The sequence below is a fragment of the Athene cunicularia genome (assembly GCF_003259725.1).
Source record: "Athene cunicularia isolate RWA chromosome 2 unlocalized genomic scaffold, athCun1 chr2_part1, whole genome shotgun sequence".
Taxonomy (NCBI): domain Eukaryota; kingdom Metazoa; phylum Chordata; class Aves; order Strigiformes; family Strigidae; genus Athene; species Athene cunicularia.
Window position 1 is genome coordinate 79,106,652 of NW_020799095.1, and position 25,743 is coordinate 79,132,394.

General features: G+C 41.4%; 1 protein-coding gene across 4 annotated transcripts in view; it reads left to right on the forward strand.

Annotated features, from left to right (window-relative positions):
• The window catches only part of IKZF1 (IKAROS family zinc finger 1), a 70,092-nt gene that overhangs the window by 24,832 nt on the left and 19,517 nt on the right, over positions 1-25,743 (forward strand). For 3 of the 4 annotated variants that reach the window (XM_026843494.1, XM_026843496.1, XM_026843495.1), the window contains exon 4: positions 24,416-24,676. The exons of the other annotated variant lie outside the window; for it this stretch is intronic. In XM_026843494.1, coding sequence (XP_026699295.1) covers positions 24,416-24,676 — 261 coding nt within the window. The remainder of the gene's footprint in view (positions 1-24,415; positions 24,677-25,743) is intronic. 4 annotated transcript variants of the gene reach the window in all.

Consider the following 25,743-nt stretch of genomic DNA (forward strand, 5'->3'; position numbering starts at 1 on the left):
GTTACTGAAGCAAAAGCTTGTGTAGCTGCAGAGCCATGGTGCCTGGCATCACTGGGAAGCTGGCACTGCCTTCACATCCTGGGGTCTTCTCTCCTGGCCATGGGCATTCAGAAGTGGTAACCTGCACGAGTAGCTGGTTACTGGTGCAGACAAGTGTCCTCACTCTGAGCTGCTTCAGTGTTTTATTTCCTTAAAAGGAGCTCAACCATTTGAGAGCACGGACCCGAGCATTGCTAAGGGGCCACCAGGCCAACCACAACAGCTCACCATTACATAAATCTGCTGCAACTCACACATAGATGGGTGGAGGCAGAGTAAAAGCATAGAAAGGCTGCAGACGGAGGGGAGAAGGGAGAAAAGCCAAAAGGAGAAGTGCCCCACCCCAGCTTGCAAAATCGGTCCTGTTGCTTGAGGCAGGTCGAGCTCGCTGCTGCCCTGGCATTTCTGTAGGGCAGGGAAAGGGGCTGAGGAAAAAGACTGCCAGAGCTAAACATCTTTGCACGCTACTCCTATAGGAGTTCAGTGACTATGAAGGCAGCGTGTTGTGTATTGGTAACAAAATGCACGTGTGCTATGTGTGTGCATGGACGCATAATCGTACTAGAGTAACCTGGAGGGCTGTGTAGTGTGTTTTACTTGCTCAGGTTTCAGATGGACATCTCTGCTGCTCAAAGGTATGAAAGTGAATAGGAGCAGATGAGCCTTTGTAAATAATTGCTGATAATTGGTGTCTCACCTCATATAGCCCTATTGGCTCTGAGAGTAGAGAGAAAAATTGTTTCAAGATGGTTTGGGGAGCTTTAAGAATTGTCTTTCAGCCTCCACAATGAAACAAGAGCTTGAAGGTCCAACTGAGGAGGCTTCTGAAGGAATTGAAAAACTTGTAACTAAAATATTTTAGGAACTTTTAAAAATAGGGAAGTTGGGAATCTCCCCTCCTGTTTGATCCAAAGCCCCTATTTCCAGCCCCAAAATACCAGTCCCCAGTATGGACTGGTATTGCATGCTTGGAGACCCTGCTGGTATGACTTACCTGTTTTTAAGGGGAACACAAGAGATATTTTTGTCAGGATTATTTTCATTTTGTATGCAAAACTCTTCTTGGAATTTGTAGAGTAGGATGGAGGGTGGTTTAGTGTGAGAAGTCATGTCACAAAATTCATGAATGCACTTATATATGCTGTATAGGATATACAGTTTATACCAGCCTTCAGAGGTATGTTTTGCATGTGCATAGTGTGAAACAGTGTGCTGAAGTGAGGTGCAGAAGACCCAGGTATCCAGGGCCATTGGGAAGCTGAGGAATTAGCCACGCTGCCAGGATTTAGCAAAATGTGCATGAATTTTCACAAGGCCGGTGGAAAACAGACCTCTTACTGAAGGCAAATTACTGTATCAAATTTAAAAATGCTTACATTTTTAAACATTTTCAAAACAAGTTTGAAAGTAGTTTCTCAAAGGGAGAGTGAGCCAGTCTGGAGAGCGACGGCAGCTCCAGTTTAGGCTGTGCACTTAATGCAGACCCTGCAAAGCCAGGGCAGAGCCACTGTGTAAGCAGGCACATAAAAATTTGTCCTCTGATGCAACCACAGCACATGATAAAATCAAATCTTTGGCAACAGAATTGATCCCAAGAGAGAGTTGTATTTTTCTAGTGATTTCTATTTAGTTTTGCAAGGACTTTTTTTATTCCTGGCCCATTTGGTGGAAGTATGGTTTCTGTTGCCACTGCGTGGCAACATGATATTGTAGTGGTGGTGAAACTATGTTTTTTTTCCCTTATTTCTGCAGAACTGTGTAACTTGTGGAACTGTGGACATTTTTATGAGTGTCTGCTGGGTCCTGCTATGTTTTCAGAGGGGAACGTCTTTGCAAAAGCCAGGGAAAGCTTGGGAGCTGTGCAAGTTTTGTTTCTTCAGTGGTGAGAAAGCAGCAAGCGTTTTTTGAACTGGAGAGATGGCAATGTGTTTAGCTATGTGGCTTTTAGGTACGGATACTGAACCTGCTGATCTAATCTGCAGTTAGAGGAAGTTGTCTTTATCTGAGCAGAAGAGATGTGCCTCAGAGATAAGCCCCATTCTAGCTTGGGAGTTAAAATTATCTAGCAGGATCTCAGCCGTGGCTGCAGCACAACTCAGAAATACAGGGCTCTGGCTGGAAGGGGGGCTTATTTTAAGTTGGAGACGACCTCTATAACTGCAGCTTGCTAAACCTCAGGTTATTTTAAGGGAATGACTCTGCATCTGAAGTCTCCAACACCAACCATCCCACTATTCTGTATTATTTCTTGTTTGCTCTTCGTTGCTTTATCCCTTGAACAAGTTCGCGTTCAACCCGAGTGCTCTTCAGGAGTGCACCCTCAGTGAAAAACTTAACCACTGGACTGAGGCACAGTATAGGGACCACCTGCCTCTACAGAGGCGCCGTTTCGGAACAAGCTGCTGTTTTGATTTTGTTCAGTCTCTCCTCCCATTTCTGTAATTTCAGCTCCTGCTGCAGTGCCTCCCTGGGAGGAGACAGTTTCTGGCTGCAGAGGACCTGCCATATTGCTTTCCCCTTGGATGTGGGCTCCCTGGGCTCTGTCACACAGCAAAATGTGCAAACACAACATCACTGTGGCTGCATCCCCACATAAGAAATTTGCAGGGAAGGATTTATGTGCCACCACAGGTTGCCCCAGTGTAGAACAAGCCCTTCATGGTAAAGGCTTGGGGATGGAGGGAGCTCCTTTTTGGAGCTATAGTCCTAAAGCCAGGAGCAAACATGACTCATCGCAGCAGGACAGAGATTTGTCTCTTAACCTTTCTCATTGAGCTCACTATACAAGTTTTCTTGAAGCCTCAGAAGATGGTCTCTCCAGAAAAAGCTTTGCCCCAGGTGCCCCTGGAAGAAGCTTTGCCCCAGGTAGTTAGGTACATCATAGCAGCCTGTGTGGACTTATCCTCACAGCATGTCACTTATGGGGAAGAAAGGTGACCACATCAGGCAGTTAATTTGTGAAGGTAGATTGGCCAGCACCCCAGGATTTTGGCCTCCAGAGACAGCTTGTTGGAAACTCCCTTCTGCCTCATCTAGCTGCCTCCCTGAACAAGTGAGCCAGCAGAGCAGCAGCGCAAAAGGGAGTTAGACCTGCAGGCTGCAGTGTGAGACACTTTCTGCTGCTTCCTCCCCAGTAAGTGAATTCTGTGTTGTAAATGTGCACATGCAGGGAATGTAATTCCTAGCAAAGTAACCCATCTAGTATGTGCTTCTCTTTCTTTGATTTTTATACTTTTTAAAGTTAGGAGTAGTGCCTAGTTCTTGCATCTATTGCAGTTTCCCCAAAGCATTTTAGGGGTCTAAATTGTAGGCATGAGATCCCCAAAAGGTGTCTGGTCTACTGTTCCACCAGCAGCCATGGTAAAGCCACAGGCACCAAATGGGATTTTTGCAAGTGAGTAACTCCTACTCCTCTGATGTAAATAAGATTTCAACCCTAACATGCCAAAATCTATACCTAAAAATGGGATTAAGAACCCCATTGAAGGTTTGCAGAGAATTAGTAAATGCAGAGCAAATACAGAATTACTCTCAATTTCCAACTAAAAGAGGGCTGATCAAAAGAAAAAAAAGTCTGTTTTCTCTTCAGTTTCCATCTTCCATTTCCCCCATTTCTCCTCCCCCAAAGGTGGTCTGGTATTATCTGATTTGAGAAGTGTAATAAATATAGCAAAAGTGGAGAAATGTGACAGAATGAATTGACTTCCACTCTTCCAAGCCACATAATCAGAGTCTAAAAAGAAGGAAAAAAAAAAAAGAAAAAAAAAAAAAGAGAAGAGACTGAAGAGTAAGGAGAACTTTCACACAAGCCAGTTGCTTATACCCTGGAAATGTTACTTCTGAGGAAGTGGCTCTTACCAGAGTTTTCAGTAACTTCTAGATTATTTTATGGAACAATGTAAGAACTCGCCTGCTCCATGACACCTCCTTTAAAAAAAAAAAAAAAAAATTAAAAAAAAAAAAAAAAAAGAGTAGGGAGGAGCTTTAAAAGGAATTGATAATTCCTTCATATAACAGAAAATATCTGCACATGATTTTGCCCTCCCTGCTGATTAAGTAACATAACAGAAATGTTTAATGCAATGGAAAGGTGGGTTTTGACTAAAGTTGGCGACACTTTCAGCTTATGTTGCAATTATTAGAAGAGGAAATATTCATTCTCCATATTTCATCATTTAAAAGCATCCTGTATTTGTAAGAAGCTGTGATCAGCCAACATCCCCACTATGGATTTGAACTTCCCGAATCTTTGGTGGTTTTTGTGTTTTGTTTTTTGTCTAAGTTAAGAACTTTGCGTTCTGATTTTTAATGACAATTTAGGGGTTTTTTGGAGGGAGATTAGTCCCTTATTCACAGTACTGTGTACCTCAGCATTATATGGAGTGAGTTCTTGAGCCTGTTTTTTCCTGCTGTGAATATGTGTTGCAATGCTCGGAAGTGGTGGCAGTGGTTGGTGTTGAAGTGGGATGGTTTCATTAGCACTGAAATGGCGACTGCCAGCTAGGGAACACTGCTGTGTCTGCATCCCTCATGCTACATCAGGGTTTCAGAGATATCCTTCCAGGTCTTTCCATGTGAGAATTTATTTTCAGGGGAGAACAACACTGCACGTACAGAATTCACTATGAATCATTTATTCACCTTATTGTGGGGTGGACTGAGACCCAGTGTTCAGTTTTTGTGCCCAGATTTGCAAAGGGAAAGAAACACCTATGTGGCTGAGGGAAATGTCAAATTGTCTGTGATCCACCCCTACCCGTCCCTCAGCTGGATGTATTCACAATTTGGGCTGTGAATATCTCTGTTTCTCCTAAGAGCACCCCCTCTGGTTTCTCCAGGCCTAAACCATGAGCAAAAGAGGTGAGAACATCCCTTCTGCAGTGACATGGCATGAGTTTCCTTTCTGAGTCAGGGTTCGTCCTTTTTCCTCCCAGAATCTGAATCATTTTGTAACTGGCACCTCCTGTCGCTGGACATTGGAGGGGAGTTGGGGAAGCCCTGGTGGCCAGCATGGTCACTTTGTCCACCGCAGGTGTGGACCTACAACAATTTATCTAGAAGTCAAATGGGAACTAGACTTTTCTGGTGAGGGGTTAAGCTTCCTGCCCATTTGTCCACATAATGGCAAGTAAAAATAAAAATGAGAAATTATAATTGTGGTAGCAAAAGACTTCAGTGGCTTTGGAGCCCAACACATGTAAAAGATGAGGAAGGAATAATGGTAATGAGGCATTAGCTCTGGTGTAGCAACACATTTGTTTAATCGTACCACCACATTGCTAATAGATCCTAGTAAAACTGGTATCCTATCATGGGCTTATTGTGGTGTTAAGCGGAAATTTTTTTCTCCTTGCAAAACAGACTAGAGAAGTCTGGTATTGTTTATTCTGTAATTACACATTAATGAGTCTGTACATTAGCTATACAGTGTAACCGTTGCTAATAAGCTCTTTCCTGTGTGCCATGAAAGAGACTGATTTATACAGTGGACAATTTAGCCCTTGGTGTTAAGTGCAAAAATATTTTTCACTTCTCAAATTTTTTGTGATTCATTTCTTGCCTTTAATACTCCCTTTGAAGTTTGAAATGGCAATGTGTTTTCTAGCCATTGGGAGCCATTTATTCCATGTTCTTTTACATGTGTAAATGCACATACACACATGTACATACAAAGAGGTATCTGTCAGCCTACAAAATCAAGTTCCTCTGTGTACATGTCTATGTAAAAACCTAAAACCAGCACGTGTATGCAGAACAGCACTTACCATGAAAGCTGAGCTTTTCATCCTTTTTAATAGGGAAAGACTGCAAAATAAATGCATGTTATGAAACTATTTTTTTTCAAACCTAAAAGAGGAAAAGGTTAGTTCCTGCTAATTTGTCTGTATCCCTATAAGAAACCTAAGTGTAAATTCCATTTGGGAAGTGGGCAGCAGCTGAGGAAGACCTGCTTGTACCAGTTGTGGCTTTTGCATTCTGTGTAGAGTTGTGCTGGGCCAAGGCAGCTGTGAAGGCATATGAGGTCATGGTACTAGAAGGATCTTCTTAGTGTTATTCAGGTAAGGTCTGTAATGGAGGGTGAGGGAGTGAGGGATACACTGATTAAATGTTTTTTCCAGAAGATTCTTTTACAGTCCTATATCAAATTTAGGATTGCACAGTGAAGTTTTGGGGGACATCTGGTCCTCACAGGAGAAGGATAGATGGCTGACGTATTGAAATAATCTAATGGAAAATGCAGATTTAATATCTTGTATCTCTCATTTGAGATACAGCTTTCCACTAAGAGCTGATGCATGCCTAACTTGGTAACTTCCTTAGAGATGTTTCAGTAGCTAACTGAGTTTATGAATACAAAATCATGATTAAAAGATTCACTGTAACAGATGTCGTGATGGAATCTTCTGCTTTCCTGTCCCAGAAAGCAACATTCATACTCAGGGAATCTTCTGCATGTCTCAGGGTGCTACAGCCAAGTGCAAAATATAACCCCTCACAGAGACAAGGTTAGTTGTGCAGAATGCAGTCCCTGGCTTTCCTGTGTGAGGACTAGTGTTTGATGTGCAGTGGTGGTTTTTTCACCCCTCTTTTTTACCTTCAGTGAGACAGAGCACAAATAGTTATATTAGTTTCATACTTCCTGAGAACACAGTGATCCACACGTTCTGGGCTGCGGGTTGTGTTTTTCACGTTCAGGCATAGGATGGGAGTTCATCAGATAGCAATGGGGAGCTCTAGCAAACAGCACATTTGCATCAGCAGAAACAAATTTCACAAGACTTGCTGGGAAGGTTTGCCACAGCATACCACGGTCCTGCACTATTAACAGCCACTGCACATTCATTCGATAAAATAGATGATAACAGAAAATGAAACTTTTAACGTTCTCTTGAGAAGCATGTTACCCCAAAGGTGTGAGCTGCAGGCTTTGCTGGGACTCCATGGTGCTTTTGATGTAAAGGAATTTGAAGCTGTGGGTGAGCTGTGTTTCATTTGTCCTGGTAGCAAGGAGAGCTCTTGGCACCGCTCTGATGCAAGCGACAATCCTGATGTCAAACAGTTTCCAAGAGTCCAAAGCCCTGCCAGTAGGATACCAGGATCGCTGGGATTTGAGTGCTTTATGTGCTCAGAAATATTCAGCCAACACGGTTTTGTCTTTTTGTGTTGGACAAGGCAGAAGGAACTTTCCCTGAGATGTTCTCCTCCAAATGAACAGTGTATCATTCATCAGCCCCATATTTTTGTCTCTGGTTGCTGACAAGTTTACCAGATATAGGTTAATTTTCAGAAGACCAAGTCCGCACGCTTGCTGCAGCCTCTGAGAAACTTGCCTGGCCACGACCTAGTTCAGCCTGTATAACCCAATAACCCAAACTGTGTTTCCAGATGTATGTGTTCCTGGGTGGTGGAGTTAGCAGGATTTCGTTTCCTTTCTTGACCTCACACTAGACTCCACAGTGCAGCACAGTCACAGCGCAGATATCAAAGTTTACCTTAGCTAATAAGAAATGGCAACTTCTGTAGAGCTGCTTTGCATTTTGATAGGGAAGGTTTTTCTCGATTTCTGTTTGCCTTCCTCTTAGTCCAGCCACATGTCTGGGTGTTAGTATGAAATTTAGGTGTATTATGCATCCTGGATTGAGTAGTACTGATGCACTCCCTCTGTCTTAGTAGCATCAAGGAGTTGCAACCTGGTAGTTCATGGGAAAGAATAAGGTTCCTAAATGTCTAGTAGCACATTGGGACACACATTAGGGTGTTTCTATGCTTACAATCCTTAATGTTTAGTAAAAATTTAGTGTCTGTTCCTTTGCAATATTTGAAAAGTACTTGAAACATAAACTGGGAAAATGCTTTTTAAAATGACTAAATGATTCCTCCAAGTTAGAGGCACTTACACTGTCTAGGACATGCAACTAGGAGCAGAGGGGAAGTTTAAGAGAAACTTTTCCTGCTTACACACTTTTAAATATTCCATAAATGCTGAGAGGGCAGGAAATGCCAACGCTGATAGTCTGAAGAGATCATCAGCCCTTACGGGAGGCCAAGTTCTGATCACTCTCTGAATGCCTGGCACCAACTTTCAGGGCACAGATCTTCCTCTTGTTGCATATAATTGTGTGTCCTCTGACCACATTAGCTCTTGCTGTTTATGTAAGACTGGGAAGGGGATTGAATTAAGCTTTGGGTGTTTCTACTGCCATTTCTCTCCAATTGTTTTGTTGTTTTTATCTATGAATTTGTGTTGTGGCACAGGGTTCCTGGAAGAGAAACAGAGCTCTGTTGCTCTAGACAATGCACAAACACCAGCAGCACACCCCAAAGAGTTTACAGTCTAATTAAGGCTTTATATACATGATTGATTAATTAAGCCTTACAAGTCCTATTCAAGGTAAGTGTGAGGTAGGGAACAACGAGATGTAGTCGGTTGCGCTGTGGAATCTAAACCATAAATAGTATTCTGGAGATCAGAGAGCAAATGTGGTTTTCTAATAGCTGCAGCAAAAGAGTCGTGTGTTCTTCCAGGGTGCAGTAGGATTGGTTTGGTTCAAAGTACTCAGCTTTGTTTTAAACAATGTGTCTCTTTAGCTTGAAAAGTGAGGTTGAAAAATATAAAACAGGTAAACATAAATGAGTGAAGGATTTGGAGATGGTACGTGAGGGAATAAAATAAATATTGGGAGCAAATTAGTAGATCATTTTGGGAATCGGGAAATAATTTCCTGACTTCTAATTAATCTAGATCTTAGTACAGAGGAGTAATTCACTGTATTGCTTGTACTTTTGGAAAAAGGGGAAGGCTGATTTCCAGTTCCGTACCTGATTTGTACAGACAGGAGTCCCAGGTTGTGCCAGTGCAATGAGTGGAATTACAGCCTGGTGCCAACGTTACAGAGTCTTAAGTGAGGCTGGTCCTGAGAGGGCAGGCAGCTGAGGATAAACTTGAGATATAAGCCCAAATTTCAAGGGGTCAAATCCATCCTCTTTTCCAGTCTTTTCTTTTTGCTGACATATTTCTCAAGATCTTTTGCATTACTAAAAAAAAAATAATACTCTATCAGTTTGGTTTGGAGTGGGATTTCACACCTCATAACTGAACATATATGAGAAGCACTACAAAGATGAACTGGAGATGACACAGTTTTCAGTATTTAGTCATTTCCTACAAAAAAGGTACAGTCTGAGCCCCTCTCTTGCTTTCTTTCTCAGACCACTGATAACTTCTACCGTGCTAGCTGCAACGTGGTAGGAAATTAAAAACTGGTTTGGATAGTTTAAAAACCTTACACTTTTTTTTCTTGAGTTAGTTGCCTTTGGGATTTTTATATCTCTCTCTTGGAACACAGTGGTAGCATGGAAAAAGTCTAGCTGAGGAAAAATATGATTTCTTTCCTGCTTCTGCATCATTAGTCTGAGAAAGAAAAAGCCTACTTTGAGCAATCCTCAAGCATTTCCTGACAAGATAGAACTGGCTGAGGGTTCCAAGCACTTGATATCCAGTATTTTATGGGTATAACCAAGGTTTATTAGGCTGGACAGTTATTCTGCCTTTGTGTAATTCTGTGGGACATGTCACAGATTATGGGTGGCATTTTCACAAAGACATAAGTGGTACAGCCTCTCAAGCTAGAACTGCTGCCTGCCCCATGGTCCCTAGTCATCTTCTGTGGGATGCATGTCAGGAGGGTGGCCAGCGCGTGGCCAGATTTTAGCTTTGTGTTTTAGGACACTTGAGAGACAGGTACCCAGATGTAGGAATCACTCTGGACAGCACCACAACTTAAAAAAAAAAAAAAAAAAAAAAAAAAAAAAAAAAAAAAAAAAAAAGGTCTTATTCCCATTAAAAAATAATTGAAAAATGTGCAGATAGGGAAGTAAGGGCACATGATGGATTAAGTGCATTTCCCGTGGCCACACAGGAAGTCTGTGGCCGAGCTAGGAATTAAACCTAGATTTCCTCAGTCTGCATCCAGTGCCCTGTCCCCCTTTGAGGCCATAAAATTTGCTTGTTATCAAATTTTCTGTAGGCTGAAGCAGAAGGTTAGTCTTTGCGAGGAAGAGAATTATTAGAAGATTACTATTTGTAATTGATGAGAAACTGAGAATAGTTCTGGACCAAGCATTGCCCATTTCTATTGTTATTCAATGTTCTCTTTTTTTCCAAGTTTACATCAGCATAAAAATTCCCCTGTGGTATTGCTCCTTTAACCAAGCAAACTACTCATGCCCTTCCTTATGGCTAGAATTGCAGTAGAGGCCAATGCTTAGCTGTTTCCAGCTGTCCTGGGTTAACAGTAAGTAACATTATGACCAGCTTGACAGGAAAATAATCATATTTCTGCCTCTTTTGCTTGACAATTCTCATACAAAATCAAATAGAAAAATTCTGTCAATTTTCTGTAGAGAACATCCATAGCTAAGTTCTCTCTTACAATACTCATTTAACTTGACATAGTGTTGCTTCTTGAATAGCTGCATGACTGGTTTTTGTCTTTGAAATGCTGAATTAAATCAAAATGGGCTCCACTGAAGTTTAAACTAGACCAGAACCAGTAAAGCCAGAAGAAGGCAGGTCATGCCCTTCAAATATAAAAGATACACCAGCCTTTCTCTGTAATAGGTAGGACATGACAAGCTAGGCAAAACCTTCACAATGGTCACAGTCCCTCTCACGTACATGTACATGCATATTACATAGCTTGGTCACCCTGCCATCCCTAGAAAAATAAACTATGCCACTGTGAACTAGAGGTATCAGTGCTGAATCTGTAGGGAAGAGGAAGAGCAGTCAGAGCTGCAGGATGGGACATGCAGTGCAGGTCTCCAACAGTCATAAGGTCTGAAAGACTGTTGCCATTTACAAGAGGAAATGGCTAGCTCCTTCCTATACAGGTAAAGTCATCTCTCTGTCCCACATGTCCCAAAATACATTAACTTTAGCTGAAGAACTAGACACTGATCGAGTGGCCCAGAAGATATTTCCTAATTCTCAGATAAATGGTAGGGAAAATAGCTGAGCCTGTTGATATTCTCTGTGCAAGAGTGTTTCAAAGAAAGTGAAGCCTTACTAGTACCAATTTCTTATCACCTCCTGACAGCCTCCTTTGTGGGGGAATAGCCATAAATGGTTTTGAATGAGCTCTTCCAACAGGGTAGCTTTCATGCAGTGATGAACAAATAATTATACCACAGTACACCTTTGTGTAAGACTCCTGTCTTCATTTACATGCAGGATTTCATCACTGTCTTCCTGAGAAACTACAAAATTCAGTTAGCCACCAGATAAGATAAAGACTGGAGCTTGACTCAAAAGGGGTGCTTAACTATTAGTGTTGTGATATTTATAGAGGGTCATTTCTCAGGTTTTTACTTCTACTCAGCCCCTTTGCAGACAAATTCTTGTTGAAAAGTCTCTGAGAAATGGGAGAGTGTAAAGCTGGGTTCCACTCTGTTCTTAAAGAGGTTAATGTTCTCCTTTATATCTCTCTTGCCTGCAAATGGAGAAGAGGAAAATCTTCATGTGAATTTCAAACGCTTTCTGCTTCGGCCAAGTTTCATTCTGAATGAGCGGGACAGAATGGTATATGATCTCAGTGGAAGGACTTCCTAAGCCGTCTGCTCCATCCGCTGGCAGCCGGGCAGGATTGCCCAGTTAGGCAATCCCTACTCTGCTTTAGCCAATTTCCTTCTGTACTCTTCCATCACTCTGTCATCTGTGGCTGCCTTCAGCAAATAAAACCATTGCCTAATCGAGCCTTCGCACCCTGAGGCTAGGCATTTTGAGGCCTTTTCTTCTTGTTTGATTTCCCCTTTTTCTTTCTGAGAGTGATTTGAGGAGTACCTACACTTGGTTGATATGAAGATAAGGAGGGGCTTGGTGGTTGGATCAGATTTAGTGAAGTCCAGCTACGCACAGAGTAGCACAAATTTGGTAACTGTCTTAAAGTAGGTTGGAAGGGGAATACAGGTTAGGTGGGCAAAAGTTGGAGAGGAATAGTAATCCAGAAGATTGCTGCAGAGGCAGAAAAGGCTAAGCCTATATATTTTCTGTTTGTTTTAAAAAATTTTTCTGCTAAGCCACGAAGTATAATTCCTGGTCTGTGCTTCCCTTTCTGTCACTTCTCCATAATTCTTAGCATTTCAGTTGGGCTGCTGTCTCTCGGCTGCTTCCTCTTTTCCTGCTTTCCTATATTTCATTATTTGCCCTTCTTCCTCTTCAAGTGCTTTTACAACAGAGTGAGGAGGATGTGGAAACCCAGTTACACTATGACACACAAACTGCAGTGTCACAACTGCAGCTCCTTGGTTTTACCTCCGGGAGTGCACAGAAGCAGGTCAGGGTGGAGACTCTGGAGTGGGGGGCTGAGGTAAAGAAGCAAGAGATTTATAAATAAGGAAGAGAAATGACAGAAAGTCACAAGGTTTCCAGCTTGAGAACTTGGGGTAATGGCTTTCCACATAGTTTAATATAATCCCATACTGAATCATCACTGTGTCTTTGAATGCAAAGGAGCAATTGCAATCTGTGCCAATCTAAGGGTCTCCCATAATACTGCTGCTATGGAGAAGACATAGCCCTGATTTATTTTTGAACTTGACTGTAGAGACGTGAAAGCCAAGCAGACCTCTAGGCTTTTATTGTGCAGGCTCATAGCATTGCCCTTTCAACAATAAAACCAGAAAAAACAATAAAACCTCAAAAGAATTCTTAGTGCCCATGTCTGTGTGTAAAGTAAACCTTTGAAAGATGCTGTGGGTGAAAATGAGGAGGTACTGTAGCTTTCTTGAGATATCAGGCAGCTGTGGAAACTCACTCCCACAGACTTTGCTCCAACTCCTCCCTAGGGCACCCATTTATTAGAGCTCTCCTCTCCTCTTCTTCCTCTCCCTCTCTTTCTCCTCTCCCTTTTTTTTTTTTTTTTTCTGGGTTCTCCTAGAAGCCTTTCAACTGTTGATTTAAATTTACATCATAGCAACTGGTGTAGGACTTGCTCCAAACTTCTGGGCCATGACAGATGCTAAGGAGATAAACAACCATGGGTTGGGAGGAAATGGGTAATATGTCCAGACTGCTCTGTGTGTTTGTGGAAGGAGTTAGAGGAACAGTAGATAGAGGTTTCCTGTTAAGCTGGACAAGGGGGAAGCTGTGATGTTTCTGAGCTATGGCTGCGATTAGACTCAAGTTCAACAGCATTCTCAATGTGGGTTTGCTGTTTCTCCACCCCCCATGAGAAGCTTAGGTTGTCTTAAAAATCTGAATACCACTAAAAGTCAAGTACATGAGCTCCCCAAACATTTAGATACTTCAGAACTGCACTGCCACACAGTTGCTTGCAGTCTGTGGGATGCTGTGGTGGAACAAGGGTTTGATATTCTCCCTCTGCTGCAAATTGAGAAGCAATGCCTGAACTGGCTCTGAGTTTTGAAATCAGAATATGCCAATACATGTCCTTTTTGTTAACTACTTCTCCACTGATCAATTTACAGGTTATGGAAGAGTTTGTGAGCAGCTAACAAATGCCTGCCTACATGATAAACAGAGGGTGGTGCTGATTTTTAGAGGTGACTCGATGCCCGGAATTCAGATATGGAGCTTGAGACAGTGGTCTGATTTCTCAGTGATCAGTGTTGTCCAGGCTGACCTGTTTTCTGATAATCTAGTTTCATTAGTGTCTGAAGTCGGAGAGCCCTGAAACATTAGTTGTTTTTGTAAAAATCTTGTCTTGATAGACAGATGTTAAAATAATTGGTAGTCGGAATGAGTGGAAGAGTTTGGAGAAATTCAAGCAGTAATTGAATGCTAGTTAAACCATATTAGATTATTCTGTTCTATACCTCAGCCAGAAATGAAGGTCTTGATGGAAGAATTACTGTGGTCTGAGTTATGTAGGTTTCTCCTGTTCAGTCAGTTTGGGGCTACTTATGACAGTTTAGTCTAGAATGGTGCTATTGGAGACCATTTAATTCACAATGTTATTTTGAAGGCCTTTTCCGTTGAAGCTCTGCCAGCAACATGTTGGCTTGGATGCTTTGTTGATCTATCCATGTTAAGAAAACGGTTGCATTTTGATGTAAGATAGTGATACTCAGCATGGTGATTGTGACTGTTTGAAGATTGTGATCTTGACTGTGTTTCCAGTGGGTTTCAAATGTCGGATTACTCGTTCAAGAGAGTGGTAAAATAATTTTAAAACACCCTTTTAAATTTACCAGCCTTAAGCATTGCTGAAGATTTGCTCAGAGTTTGAGGAAGCTGCCCCTGAGTGGATTGCCATTCTAGCCTTTCTCCTCTGGAGGCATGGCAATACCTGCACCAGAAACCCAACTAAACCGCAGCATGGAGTTCCCTCTGTGGCACAGTTCCTTTCTCATTTTGGAGAGAGCCTCCAGGACAGGAGTAGGGACTCCTAAATTCAGTAGTTTCAAATCACAGCTGAAGTGTGGTTGCGAGTACACCTCAGAGAAGAGCAGTTCAGCTAGGATGCTGTTCCTGATATAATGTCTTCTACATAGAAAATTCTTTAGCCTGAACTTCTGTCATTTTTCCCCAGATCTTTCTGAGAAACTGGGATTTTTTTTCTTAATAATCTCTCCTTTTTGAGTCAGCTGTTTCAGAAAGCCAGTGAAATCTAGATTTTTTTTTTCTCTTAGCACTGTGTTCAAAAACCCAGGGAAACAGTATACAACTCTGCAGTTTTTGGATGCCTCATAGAAGAGGCATCCAACATCAGGGATGACTTGTCATAGTGCTAATACGGTTAAGGTTGGGTTCTGTTCAGGGAAAGGAAGGAGGGCTCGATTTTCCTGAGGTAAAAACAAGGAAGTAGCAGACAAGAAAAATGGCCAAGGAAGTGAGGAAAGACAAGAAGTCCTTTAAAAATGTGGACTGAACCAGGTTTGCAAACTTTCAGAATGATGCAGATCTCTGAGTGTTTAAGAGTATTCCAGCATCATCTGGGGTTTCTTGCCATTTCAGCATAGAGGACTGATTACTTGAAGGGAACTCCAGGTCCCTGTAGCAAAGCATAGGCTGCAGTATATGGTGGGAAAGAAATAATTTTATCCTGACATTTTTCTCCTCAGGAGCCATCTGGTATGTCCACATACAGAGATTTTCTTTAGAATTTGTGTAGAACGATTTATGCCTCTTCCCCAGAAGATATAGATTAGGATTTCCTTTCACTGGACTGATGAGAATACTATAATCAGGTAAACATTAATTTACACTACAAAATGTTATGGCAATATCTCTACAGCCCAAAAAGAAAAAACTTCAATAACCTCAGATAATTCTAGAAAAATAACTGAACACTCACGATTAACAGATCTAAAGCAGGCTACCTCAGGATTACCTTCTTTGCACAGTCCTGAGAGAGACCATCTCCTTTATCACTCATAAAATGATGACTACATTTGATCTGCTTTAGTCTAATATAAATTTTCAGTATCCCTGGGGGTTTTTTACCCCTATCCGATGAGGGGGACACAGAGGACTCTGCTTTGAAATTTGTTTTCTGAGTAGGGAAGATAATAAAATCGTCATGAAGTATTCCCTCTCAAGTGCTGAAATGGCTAGGTTCCTCTCATTTCATCCCTTGACCTCTTCTCGAAAGAGGAGACTGACAGCCTTGGCACAGCACCCACAGGCACCTCCCCAAACCTAAACACAGCTGCTTGATCTAATTTTAGATCTACTGACCATTTGACAGCTGGGGAACTATGGACACTTGCATAAAATAGCACTCAAGACATCATCATGGTAGCTAAAGAGTCCCTGGTAAAAGTCCCTGTGACATCTCGCTGACAGAGAAGGCACAGCACATTAAATGTTCACTTGCAAGGGCCTGATCCTGAGCCAGGGTAGCTCTGTGCCACTTCTGGGACAAAATTAAAGATGTCTAAGCAGCTCACTGAGCTGGAGCTTGAAAAGGGGAAGGTCTGCAAGGGCTAACTTTGCATTCAGGGCAAGGCAAATTTAGGTGCTCTGAAGCAATATACAAAACAGTTAGTCTCCCTGCCTGTCCTTGTGCCCTGCCCCCTCCCTGCGCTGGATGTATGGCGAGCCTAGGAGCTGTGACCTTCCCTTCCTACCGCAGACCCAAGGATACTTCATTGCTCCCAAGCAGTAGCTTTCTTCTGCAGGGTAACAACTGCTGTCTTTAGCTGGTATAGTTCTGACCAATACCCTCTGTATGTGTTCAGACTTCAGAAGGTTTTCTCTTGGTCAGGCAGGCTTGAAATTCCCCCTCTAACTGCAGTTCGCATCATTTGCACGTAACTGATCACCTTAAGTGCGTAGCTGTGCTTTACTTGTATTTCTGCATTGGTTAAGCCCATTGCTTGGCTAGGGATCCTCACAGTAACCCCCAGATTTGCAGCAGGGTAAGGACAACTTTATGCAAGAACCTGCCTGCCTCTCCCATCTGTGTGGAGCTTCTTTGGTTTCCCTGTTAAATCTCAATGTAGTGGCTCCTCTTTTCCAAAACACTAACCTTTGAGGGTGCATGCTCTTTTCATGCTCTCTCAGTCTGCCACGTGTGATGGCTATTAGCTAGAATGTTGTTGAGTTAGTTGAGGACAGGTTAACACCCATGAATTTCACTAAAGCATGCTTTGTGAAAGGATTAGAGAAGCCCTATAGATGCTAGATTATCGCATGTCTGAGGCTCTGCTTCTCTTGGATAACTGTTGCTGTGTGGGGAAGAGCATAAGCCGCAACGTTTGTGCCTGTAGCATTTCTGGAGAACTCAGCTTCACAGGTGCCAGACTCGGCACATAAGCATGTGTGTCTATACACATACCTGTGTCAGCTGGGGATGTTTTCATATATGGTTGTTTTTTACCTCACTCTTGTGTATTGTTACTTGAGGTTACTTTGCTTTTTAAATGTTTCTTGCTAAGTGCCCTTTTGCTACTTCCTCATCCTATTTAATGCCCACATTAAAAAAAAATAAAAAAATCTGATGGAAGCAGAAGAGACAAAGACGTTGAGGTTGAGAAGCTCAGTTCTTGCCATCATTTGTCAGCAAACCTTTCCCTCCAGTTGAAAATCTTCCCAGCTTACTTCTCAAAACAGAAGAGTGTCAGTAAAGTTTGTTACCAGCAAGCCTGCAGCAGTTCCCTCAGCTTCTCCACCAGGCAGCCAGTAAAAGACACAGAGCACTTTGTACAGAGGAAGCATAGGTTACACATACATGTGGAACTTAAGAAATAGGTTTAGCATGGCTTTTCTTGATAACATTCTCTCTCTCACCTTTAAAACTTAGTTTTACTGGTAATTCAGATTATGAACGTCAAGGCAGGCAGGTAGTTAAGAGTCCTTCGATAAAACAACTCCAATCCAGTACAAAATGTACCAGTGAGTAGCTCAACAAAGGTATTAAATATGAACTGCATCAGCTCCTTGGCTTGGTTACAGATTGTTCCGTGCTGTAACACAAATTCAGAAAGGTACACAACAAGCACCTAACTTCAAGTGTGTGAGTAGATTTCAGGGGCATTACTTGAATCTGTCTTTAACCTGTCCGTCTTTACTGGTACGTTAGAGGATTCCCATAGGTAGCTAACAGGAGATGAATGGATGTCTGCACCATGGAGCCAAAGATACTTTTTGCATCTAGAGAGGACATGCGTTGGTTGTTTTGTTCACTTGTTTACATTCCCTACAGTTTGGTCTCATTGCAGCCCCTGGAAAACCATGTTGATGTGTTTTGCAGTGCAGTGAGTGCAGGTCCCCGCTCCTTGCTGCTGAAGCTGAGCCGAGCCCGCCGGCGGGCGCTGGCACACCGGGCACCTCTCTGCAGGCGGCTGCCGGGTGCCCACAGCCGTGGGAGGAAATGGCGGCTGCGGGCGATGGCATGGGTGGAGCTCCTCACACCGGTTGTCCCGTGGGAGATAGCTTATCTGGGGACGCCTGTGTTTCTGGAATAATATACATTTGATTGAAAGCCAGAATTAGAGTAGGGAAGAAATTGGCTGCCAAGGGCTGATTGGCACTTGGAGTCAAAGGAGGGGCAGCCCAGACCCTGCAGGGAGGATCTCCTTATCCGTCAGCACCAGTCTGCTCTACCTGCAGGTGTGCCTCAGCAGTTCCTGCTACTACTCTTCTTTCTGTTTTGTTTCACTTTTAAAAGCCAGCTGAGAGCCTCTCAAGAAGACTTCACTTTTATCTGTTGTCCCCTCTTCGCCATGTTGCAGCCTGTGGTAAAGACTTCAGCTCTCTCAGGCAAAACGATAAGGTGACAGTGCCACGTCACTGGGCAGCTTCAACGGCCTCAGACGTTCGCCTCCCGCTGGGCTAGCGGTCTCTCTGTCCTGTGACACAGTGAATGCTGGGTCCTGTTTTACCAGAAGCCCTACATAACAACTTGTGTGACATGGGCAGCATACAGCCCCTTTTACTGAGGTGTTTCCTTTTGTCCATTGCAGTTAAGTTGCATTGTAGGCTCTAACCTTTCGAGCAATTTTGAACTTCTTCTAAGTTTCAGCATTTTGCACGTGCAGACACCACAAATAGTTGAATAGCTGGGCAATGCAGTGCTATATGTAGAAATGAGAGGGCAAACCAGTCATTTTTAAGAGCACTTGGATGTATCCACTTTTTCTATAGCTAAACAACTAGCTAGGTTGAATCAGTCCCACCTATGTTGTGTTGTGTCTTCTGAATTTGACTAAAGAAGAGCTGAGGCCATTGCATAACTAATTGGTTGCTCTGCCCAGACCTTTTGTCGGCCTTTTTTACATCTACATGATTCTTCATGTCACTTCAGAAGCTCATAAGGAAAAGATACTATTAATAGAAACATAATTTAAGTTAAAGAATTGGTCTTTGTTGCTGTCAAATCTAGCCAGCGAATACTGACTCCTTAGATATTCTGTGGACAAACAACTTGCTTGTGTGCCTTATATTTCTGAGAATACCATTCTCCACCTGCAGTGCTCTCATGTTGTGAGAACAGAGCACAGTTAATGACCATGATATAAAAAGAAAAGGGAGAAGATGTGGATTTCAGGTTATAGCCAAGTGCTAGAATTTGGTACACTGTAACCAAACAGAATATCTGTTATGTCTTATATCAGAAATAACAGGTAGAATTGCTGTCAGTATTGTGTTCTCTGGGTTGTTTTGCATTTATATAAACAGGAAGAGATTCTGAATGCTTTTGTTGACACGTTTGCTTGCTGAGTTGATTTATTTTGGCCTAATAGGCTTTTTTCATCTTATTTGGCCTTTTTAGCAACACTTTCTATAATTTGTTAGAAAGGATGGTGTTAAAGGTTTTCTCTTCTTCACTATGACAATGCTAATCCACTGTTCAAATCAGCCAGGTATTATTGCAGCTTTATCTGTCTGCTGTTTGAATAGTTATGATGCCTTCATGAAGAACTCTTGTTGTACTTTAATTCTACCATCAACTAACATCCACAAAATACTTCTGACTTGTTTTGGAATAAAAAATGAGCCATTCAAACAAAAAAAAAATTACATGCACCCAAATTATTTGAAGCAGCTAGGAGAGGTCTTTGCTGTTGGCTACAAACTGCAAGCAAGGTGTTGCATGGACCAAAAGTCAGGTGACAGTGGTTATTTTCAAAGAAAGGCTAAAGGATAACTTCTTAATGTTATGGTACAAGATACAGTTAAGTACCTACTGGGATAAAAGTTCTAAAAATGCTCAAGTCCCATTAAAAATCAAAGGGACTTAGGGAACTCTATTGTTAAAATGCCCCAGAAGCTTCAGTGTGATTTATCTTTCTCTATTATTCTCTAAATTCCTTTTATAGCCAGGTTTTATGCTTTTTTCTTCTTTAAAAATCCCACCAGAGAAGAATATGACTTGGGAGTTGAATGCCCCCTTCTAAATGGGATTTTGGCCCACATACTTAAATGTGTGCTGGTGCCAAAGTCTCACAAAACTGAAAGGATTTTACATCTGTGAGGGAGTCCCATAGCTATAAGAGAAGGTAACTAGGCAGTGGATTGAAAACAAATTAATAGTTCTTCACATGCCTTTTTTTCCAGCTGCCTATTTCTCTGTCCTTTAAAAGCCACCCTCCACATCCTGTTTCCCAGGAGGTCCATTTGGTTTCTCCTTTCTCCCCACTCTTTCACTTATTGCAAAATGCCTCCCTTTCCTCTCCACATTGCTCAACAGTTTCCAGGGAAGTGTGACTCTGTCTCCTCACCCTCCATCCTGCCTTCCTGACTGTCCCAGCCTGAGTCTCATGCTGAGCCAGCTATACTGCTCTTCAGTGATAAATCATATCAACACCTCTTTCCCCTTTGACAAGTCGTCTTTTTTTTTTTCAAACACTTGTATAAACCACCTTTAACCATAGAATACAGAATAATTTTTGTAACATAAATTTCACATGCTCTTCAGAAAATCCTGAGTGAAGCTCCCAGTAAACACCAGAGAGCACAAGAGACCCATCCAATACCCTGCTTTTGGATAACTTTTCCACACTCTGGGTAGGTAAAAAGAGAGCAGAGGAGGGCTGTCAGTTCAGTGTGCACTCCACACTCCTTGCAAAAAAAAATAGTCTGGATTAAACTTCCATGAATTGCAATACTGTCCACAAAGAAAGTAAAATACAGAGCCTTTTAAGATCAACTCCAGCCAAATTGAAGTAAATTAATTGAGTAAAGCTTTAATGGTGTTAGAAGAGCCAATGAGAAATTATTATCATGAATTATTGTAGAGCTAATTAATGTCTGCATGTATGTGTACATAGACATGTATGTGCACAGAAATTATTTCTACAGAGACTATATTGAGTAGCTGTTTGAGAAACCTGTACAAATGCTGAGTATGTTCTTGATCAGTGCATCTGAAAAGTCTGAATCCCAGATATTTGTCACATCATCAGTACTCCAAGAGTGATTTTCCCCACTGTAGCAAGAGAGGGACAAGAACCTCTCTCACAAAAGAAACTTGATTTTTATTTTCAAAGTCTCCAGGAAGAGAAAAAAAAAATCTATCTATCTATCTATGTATATATAAATATATAGATATAGATATAGATAAATATCCTCCCTTCCCATTTCTTATTGAGGTTTAATAAAAATCCTTAGTATTTCTACTGGAGCAATTTCTCTCTTCCGTTGTGTCTCTTACATCAGTGGGGCTTTTTTCACTAGCTTTCGTTTGGAAAACAGCTTGTCAGAAAGTGCTCTGTTTGAATAGGAAGAGATTTTATTTGTTACTTAGACCTATAAAATCTCCGTGAGGATCCAGGGCGAGGTGGATGGCCTCACCATCCATCAGCTCTCACGGGCAAAGTGAGGTCCACACCTGAAGTGAGCCCCTGCCGTGGACTGTGCTGCTGAATGGATGCACTTGTAAGGCATCCTGGATACTTGGCCTTGTCTACATGGGGATGTTCATTGAGCAGCACAGCTATGGCAGCCCAGGGGCATAGCTGTGGAGAGCTTTAGTGAAGATTGAATCAGTATCACTATCATTGCTTATGTCAAATAACGAACTCCATCATTACTTGTATCAGTGTGCTCCATGGCATGTTAATTTGCACGTGGCTGCTCATAATATGCAATGTATAGTGTGTTTGTGCAGCTACTTTTGTGTAGATACATTGTGAGAACAAGCCTTAAAAATACTACCAAAAAATATGGCAATATACACAATAATATGCATATAAAATTCAAGTCCCTCTTCTTCCACTGCATAAGACCATCAGGCGTGAGAAGAAAACAATGCAATTTCACTTTTTATAACTGCAGTGACCAGAAGCAAGGACCCTTTTCTAAAGAAGAGATCTCTGGCACACACAGAGGCATGCTGACAAAAAATAAATCCTGAGAGGAGGCTTGCACTGTAGGGGCCTGTGGTTTCCCTGGGGGCAGGAGAAAGCTGTGTTAGGTGCTCTGCTCCTGTTGAGCCTTTTGAGACACTTTAGCAAAAGTTCCTCTTGACTTCAGCAGGAGTTAACCCGTGAACAAGGGGAATACCCAAGAGAGGTTATGCATTTAGAAAACATGATAAAACTTGTTGGATGCTTTGGAAGAAAAGGGCATTTTTACAAATGGGAATTGTGGGCAGGTCAGGATTCCCCTGCCAACTGTCCTGCTACTGTTCCTGCTTCATCCTAAATTGCTTGTGTTGCTTTTGTGATGATAGTTTTGTCTTTCTCCTAGGTATTTCTCTTATAGCAATAATGCCATCTTCTTTTACATTTACTGCTAGCAGTACCACAAACCAGTATCCTGTTTGCCTTCTTTATTGCAGCTGCATATGGGGCAGAAGGCTTTAGGGACTTTCATGCAATAATTCCCAAATCTTTTTCCCGTAAGTATACTGCAAACTCAGCTCATTACAGAGCATTTCCATCTAGTTCCTACTTTTATGATTTTTGTTTGTGTCGTTTCGCTTCTCAGTAATGTACATTTGTCTGCATATGCTACCAAAGGGCTTAAGTGGTGTGATCTTTTTGCTTCGTTCACATGTATGTTGTTTTAACTTAACATAAAGCCTACTTCAAAAGCCACCTTCTCCAAATCCCTGGCAGGAAAGGAGCCTGTAATTATTTTGTATAATGATATTTACATTCAAATTATTATGCTTATAATTAAGAGAAAAAAATTGGTATATGAATTATGGAAAATCTGTCATATGCTTAAGCCAAGTAGTTCTATTGCTTCCATTTGCCATGGTGAAAACGACAGTATGGGGTTGTAGTCCACTAAATTTGCAGAAAAGTGTAGATCACTTCTTTTTAGCCAGACATATCATCTTTATAAATCACTGTTCAGTTACTGATTATGGTTTTCTTTCCCCAACTCTGAATTATTCCCCTTTTTAGGGCATACATTTTAAAGGAAAAGCTGCTATTTATGGTGTGCACACATTCTGTCTTTGATATGATTTTTACTAAAAATGCAGTAATGGAAAAAATCATTAAAATGCCTAGATTGGCAGACTTTATAAAAGGCATCCAGTCAAGAGGTGTTCAGAACTGTGAGCATCTTTACCCTCAGCATGTTTCTCAGTAGGATTTTGAGTCAGATACTCTTGTCAGTCACATCCATGCAATCCTCCTGGGACACCTGGTAGGTTGCAGGGTGTAGCAGAGAAGAGTTTGTCAAACCTTTCATTTTCAAATTAATGTCAAGGTCTTTCATCTCTTGAGGTAATTATTGCCCATAGCTTAATTATGTCATTGCTACACAACCACTTATGAATAAGGCTACCATAAAACTAGTGTTCCACAAAAGGAAAAGACCCCATCTTTACTGGGTGAAACAGACCCCTCGTGTACTCAGCGAGCCACTAAAGTGAATGCTTTCCTTTTTGGGGTGGGGTAGGGTGAAGGAAGACATTTTTCACTGAAAGGAAAGCAAGACTGGGGGGAATGAAATGGTCTTTTTCAGCCTAATGAAGAACTGTTTTTTCACCAAAATCATCAGATTAGAAAAGAGGGAATAGCTGGAAAGATGATTTATTCTACACAAAACATCATACAGTCCTGTGGAGAGAAGAGGAATGAATACTGTCATTAACTGATCTGAATCTTGGCCCTTTTCCATAATGTTTAGGTTTGCTGTGTTCATATCAGACCAAATTTACCAACCTACATGTTATCACATGCCATGAGGCTATGCCAAGTTTATACCTCATTCTTCTTCTAGCTGCAAGTGATTGTCACCTATGGGATTATAACACAAAGAACTTTTCCAATAAAGTTAAAAGAGTTCTCTCACCCACCTTTGCTGATTTCACAGTTTTTTAATAGTGGCTCATAGCAGTAGAGATCGTCTCCTCTTACTCATTGATCCTAATTCTGCTATCCTACAAATGCTAGTTCTTGCTCTTAAATTCTCTCTTCCATCCTTTCCCATCCTGGTTTCTTTAGCAGTGTTTGTACTCTTTCCTTTCCTGTTATCCTTGTTTACTCCATAGAACTTTAAAGCAAATATTTGGATTCAGTACAACCCCTGGGATCTTCCTGCCAAGTGGAGAATGTTGCATTTTCAGTTCATTTTCGTCCATTGTCTTTGAGTGTTACTTTCACAACTATTTTGGACAAATCCTTGTGAAGTGGATTCTTTTTAAATTTCATCCCAATTAGCCTCAATTGTCAAAATGAATGTTACAAATGCAAAAATATCAAAGTGATATAGGAACAGACTTGTAATGTTTGGGTTCCCAGCTCCTGGGTGCCTTGTGTTTGTCTTATTGATATTCACTGTTCATTGCTCCATGTGTTACAAACTCATAGAAATGTAGTCATGTAGCTTTTGTTATTTAGGTATATTGTACATATTGTTTAGTAGTTATCTCCTTTGATGTGATTGTTTCTTTGCCACCATATTTATTCTGTAACAAAACTGAGTGGCATCCTGTATTGTTTTTTTCAGCCGGTAATATTAAAATAGAGACTCAGAGTGATGAAGAGAATGGGCGTGCCTGTGAAATGAATGGGGAAGAATGTGCGGAGGATTTACGAATGCTTGATACCTCGGGAGAGAAAATGAATGGCTCACACAATGGCCCAGGCAGCAAAGCTATGTCAGGAGTTGGAGGCATTCGACTTCCTAACGGAAAGCTAAAATGTGATATCTGTGGGATAATTTGCATCGGTCCCAATGTGCTCATGGTTCACAAACGAAGCCACACTGGTAAGGCCTGCCGTAGTTTTTCCTTTAGTTCACAAGAATTGGCCACGTATTAGGAACTAAGACTTATTTTCTTTATCATGCACATGTTCCCTCTTGTAAGATAATGCAGCATCAGTGGGCATTTGGAACTTAGTTATTTTGTAACACCATTTCGGACAGCACAAGAATTGAGATTTCTTAATGGAAGTCCATCTATTGGGCTAGAAATTGTTCAGTTTGTTTGTTTGTGGGCTACATGAAAAATTCAAACTAAAAAAAAAAAAAAAAGTGAATAAGTGTTGTTTAATTTCTAAGAAATTTCTAAGAATTGCTGAAGAAAAACCCATTTCTGGCTAACTTTGAAATTGATCCAGTTCTAATGTTTCCAACAGTGCAGCAAAACTCATTGTGGATTAGTGATTATTAAAGTGATTGGCAGAATAAATGTTAAGGGAACTCTACTGGCAGTCTTTGTAAAAAAGAGGTTATGTCAAATGTTTCTTTAAGTAAAAACAAGCATTGTCACTGGTCAAATCTGGACTAAATGGTTTCAGCTGGGACACTAAAAGAAACACATAAAGATGTTGTGCTCCATAGGGATGTTTTTTCATTATACAGTGCTGTGAATCTTCTTGCCTCAATTTTCTAATTCTAAATAGTCTCAGAGTGCAAAAAAGGAAGAGGCTGAAACAAATGAAGAAGTAAAGACCAGGGTGAGTCTCATCTTACCTGATATAAGCTGCCTAAAACTTAGGCTTCTGATCTGAACTCTAAGATCATCCATAGTCAAAAGATAATAACTGAACTGTACTGTTGTGCTACACAAGTTACTTTGAAAATAAATTAGTATTTTATATTTTTTGCATGAATATTTAAATGAGAGGGAATTTCAAAATATTTTTAAGATAAGAACGACCTGTCCCATGGTTAGATTCCACTGAAATAGTCATGCTAGTGGACACATAGATACTTTCTTTCTCCACTTCCTCCCGGTTATGCTTAAATGATTTCCCCAGAATTGCTAAGGAGTGAGACTAGCAAATTTGTTTCAGAGTTCAGCGCAGAGGATCCATGAGGAGAACCCTGAG